This window comes from Camellia sinensis, chromosome 4 (genome assembly GCF_055761805.1).
Source record: "Camellia sinensis isolate YWXY chromosome 4, ASM5576180v1, whole genome shotgun sequence".
Taxonomy (NCBI): domain Eukaryota; kingdom Viridiplantae; phylum Streptophyta; class Magnoliopsida; order Ericales; family Theaceae; genus Camellia; species Camellia sinensis.
This window is the reverse complement of record NC_138964.1, coordinates 51034042-51037632: the sequence shown is the minus strand read 5'-3', so window position 1 is coordinate 51037632 and position 3591 is coordinate 51034042. Positions and strand designations below refer to the sequence as shown.

At 45.0% G+C, this 3591-nt stretch overlaps 1 protein-coding gene across 1 annotated transcript; it reads right to left on the bottom strand.

Moving 5' to 3' along the window:
* Positions 1-1196: 1196 nt before the first annotated feature.
* Positions 1197-3186, bottom strand: LOC145823748 (uncharacterized). Its single transcript, XM_082923271.1, has 2 exons — positions 2880-3186; positions 1197-1753 (listed from the first exon to the last, which is right to left on the bottom strand). Exons 1-2 carry the CDS (start codon positions 3184-3186, stop codon positions 1197-1199), a joined length of 864 nt encoding a protein of 287 aa, XP_082779397.1.
* Between the last annotated feature and the right edge of the window lie 405 nt (positions 3187-3591).

Genomic DNA, 3591 nt, shown 5'->3' with positions numbered 1-3591 from the left:
GCCTTACAACCTATCCCCCTTAAAACAATTTCGTCCTCGAAATTCAACTACATACTGCTTTCGAAAAGCTCAGGGTAATTTGCCTTCACCCAATCCTGGCGCTCCCAAGTGGATTCCTCAATTCCTCGGTGACGCCACAACACTTTCACCAAGTGAACCGTCTTGCCTCTGAGGTTCTTCTCTCGACCGTCCTGTATTGCTACCGGTCCTTCTTTAAATGTAACATCCTTGCCAAGGCTGATATCTTCCTATTTGAGGACGTGTGACGGGTCAGCGATGTATTTTCTCAACATAGACACATGGAAGACGTTGTGGATTCCTGCTAACTGCGGGGGTAGAGCTAGTCTATATGCTACTTCGCCCACTCTTTCCAATACCTCAAAAGGTCCAATATATCGTGGTGACAGCTTCCCCTTTCTCCCAAAACGTACGACTCCATGCATGGGTTGCACCTTTAGGAACACGTGGCTGCCTACTTCAAACATCAACGGTCTCCTCCTCCGGTCTGCATAATTCTTCTGACGGTCCTGAGCAGTCTTTAATCGTTGTCGGATCAATTTGACCTTCTCAGTAGTTTCTAGGACAGGTTCGGATCCCACCAGATTTGCGTCACCCACTTCCGTCCAACAAATCGGCGATCTACAAGGTCGTCCGTATAATGCTTCAAAGGGTGCCATACCGATGCTAGCTTGGAAGCTGTTGTTGTAGGCGAATTCAATTAGGGGTAGGTGTCGTTCCCAACTTCCTTGAAAATCCATTGCGCAAGCTCTCAGTATATCCTCGAGCGTCTGGATAGTGCGTTCAGATTGTCCGTCTGTCTGCGGGTGAAAGGCGGTGCTAAAACATAACCCCGTACCAAGAGCTTCCTACAGGCTTTCCCAAAATCGAGAGGTGAATCATGGATCGCGATCTAACACAATAGATACCGGAATTCCATATAGTCGAATGATTTCCCCAATGTAGAGTCTGCACATAGACTCTAAGGTGTCGGTCATCTTATAGGGTAAGATGTGCTGACTTGGTGAGACGGTCCACTATTACCCATATAGCGTTGCGCCCTCTAGGTGACTTAGGCAACCCTGTCACAAAATCCATCGTCACATACTCCCACTTCCATTCAGCTATTGGTAGAGGTTGCAACATTCCTCCTGGTTTCTGATGTTCCGCTTTCCCTTGTTGGCATGTCAAACATTTTGTTACGAATTTAGCCACTTCATTCCATTCCACCAATACTGCCTCTTCAAATCTTGGTTCATTTTAGTCCCTCCTGGATGTACCGCAAATGCAGAATGATGACATTCCTTCAGTACATTTTCTCTAAGTAACTCGTCACTGGGTACAAACAATCTACCTTGGTACCTTAAACTCCCATCGGGGTGAATTACCCAATCGGGCATGGGCTCTCCTGATTCCAGACGTCCCTTGATGTAGGCTACCTCTTGATCGTGCTTCTGGGCCTCCATGACCTCATTCATTAACTTAGGCATCACCTTCTGCGCACTAAGACATGCTCTTGTATCTTGAGATTCTACTTGGATCCTGAACTCACTGAGTGTCTTAGCCATATCCCATTCCTTGACGGAGATCTTAGCCATCATCCCTCTGCTCTTACGACTTAGAGCATCTGCTACTACATTGGCCTTACCGGGGTGATATGAGAGAGTGAACTGGAAGTCCTCAAGATGCTCCATCCATCGTCTCTGTCTCAAGTTAAGGTCCTTCTGTGTGAATAGATACTTCAAGCTCTTGTGATCTGTGAAAATCTCAAATTGTTCCCCGTTCAGGTAATGTCGCCATTGCTTTAGGGCAAAAACTACGGCTGCTAACTCTAAGTCATGTGTGGGGTAATTGTGCTCATGAGGTTTCAACTGTCTGGATCCATATGCAAGTACCTTTCCATTTTGCATGAGCACGCAACCTAACCCTTCTTTAGACGCATCGCAATACATAGTGTATCCCTCTTCTCGTTCTGGGATGGTCAAAATTGGCGCACTAGTTAACCTCTTCTTCAGCTCCTAGAAGGATTTTTCGCAATCTTCGTCCCACTCATACTTTACTCCTTTTTGCGTCAGACGAGTCATTGGTTTAGCTGGCTTGGAGAAATCTTGGATGAACCTCTGGTAATAACCGACCAATCCTAAGAAGCTGCGGATTTCTGACACGATTTTTGGTTGTCTCCAATCTAATACTACCCCCACCTTGGTTGGATCCACCGCAATCCCATTCTTTGATACCTCATGCCCTAAGAACTTTACTTCATTCAACCAGAACTCATATTTACTCGCCTTGGCATATAACTGATTATCCCTAAGAACTTGAAGGACAGTCCTTAAATGTTGCTCATGCTCTTCTTCGGATCTTGAATATACCAAGATGTCATCAATGAACACTACTACAAACTGGTCAAGGTATGGTCTAAAAATCTTATTCATTAGGCTCATAAATACTGTTGGTGCATTGGTTAGTCCGAAGGGCATTACTACAAACTCATAGTGGCCATATCTAGTACGAAAGGCAATCTTTGGTATATCCTCCTCCTTGACTCGTAGTTGATGGTAACCTGACCTGAGATCGATCTTTAAATAGCACCTTGAGCCTCTAAGTTGGTCAAAAAGGTCATCAATCCTTGGGAGTGGGTATCGGTTCTTAATCGTGACTCGATTGAGTTGACGATAATCAATGCATAGCCTCAACGATCCATCCTTCTTTTTAGCAAACAACATGGGTGCTCCCCATGGCGAAGTACTTGGCCTAATGAATCCTCTCTCAAGCAATTCCTGTAGTTATGTCTTCAATTCTCGTAGTTCTGCTAGTGCCATACGATACGGAGCCATGGATATTGGGGTAGTTCCAAGTTGCAGCTCGATGCTAAAGTCTACTTCCCGAGTTTGGCGGCAATCCTGGTAATTCCATAGGAAATACATCTGCATAATCGCATACTACCCGCAGAAGTTCTATTTCTCCTTGGCCCTCCTCATTTAGAATCAGACTTGCTATCCTACCCGCAAGTTGATCGTGCCACTGCATCCGATGTTTTGTTGAAGCCATGGGGTCTTGTCTATCCCCTTTAAACTGGAAACGTGTTCCATCTTGCGTGTGAGCTACCACTTTCCTCTGACGACAGTCGATCACCGCTCGGTGGGCGGACAACCAGTCAATACCCAAGATGATATCGAAGTCCGACATTCCTATTTTACAGTCCTTACAGATCAATCTTATCCGAACGCATCCTCCCATAGGTGACATTACATCTAAGGGAGCTTCTAAGGGTTCTCCTACCAGTTCTAATGATTTAGCACTAGCAGAGGAAACAAAAGAATGTGATGCACCAATATCAAATAAAACATGCACCCAAGAATTGCATAGCACTAAATTACCCTCGATTACAAACGGGTCTGCTTCTTCCTCTTGCAAGGCAAAGACTCTGCCGGTTGCCTTCTAGTTGGGTATTTTTTTTTTTTTTTGTCCCACAAGCTCCAAATCCTCTTGGATTCTACCTCCTTTCATTCTGAAGTCAATGTTGTGCCGATTATTTCCACAAAGATGGTAAGACTCCCCCAAAATTTGATTCTTGATAGGTTTGGGATTTTA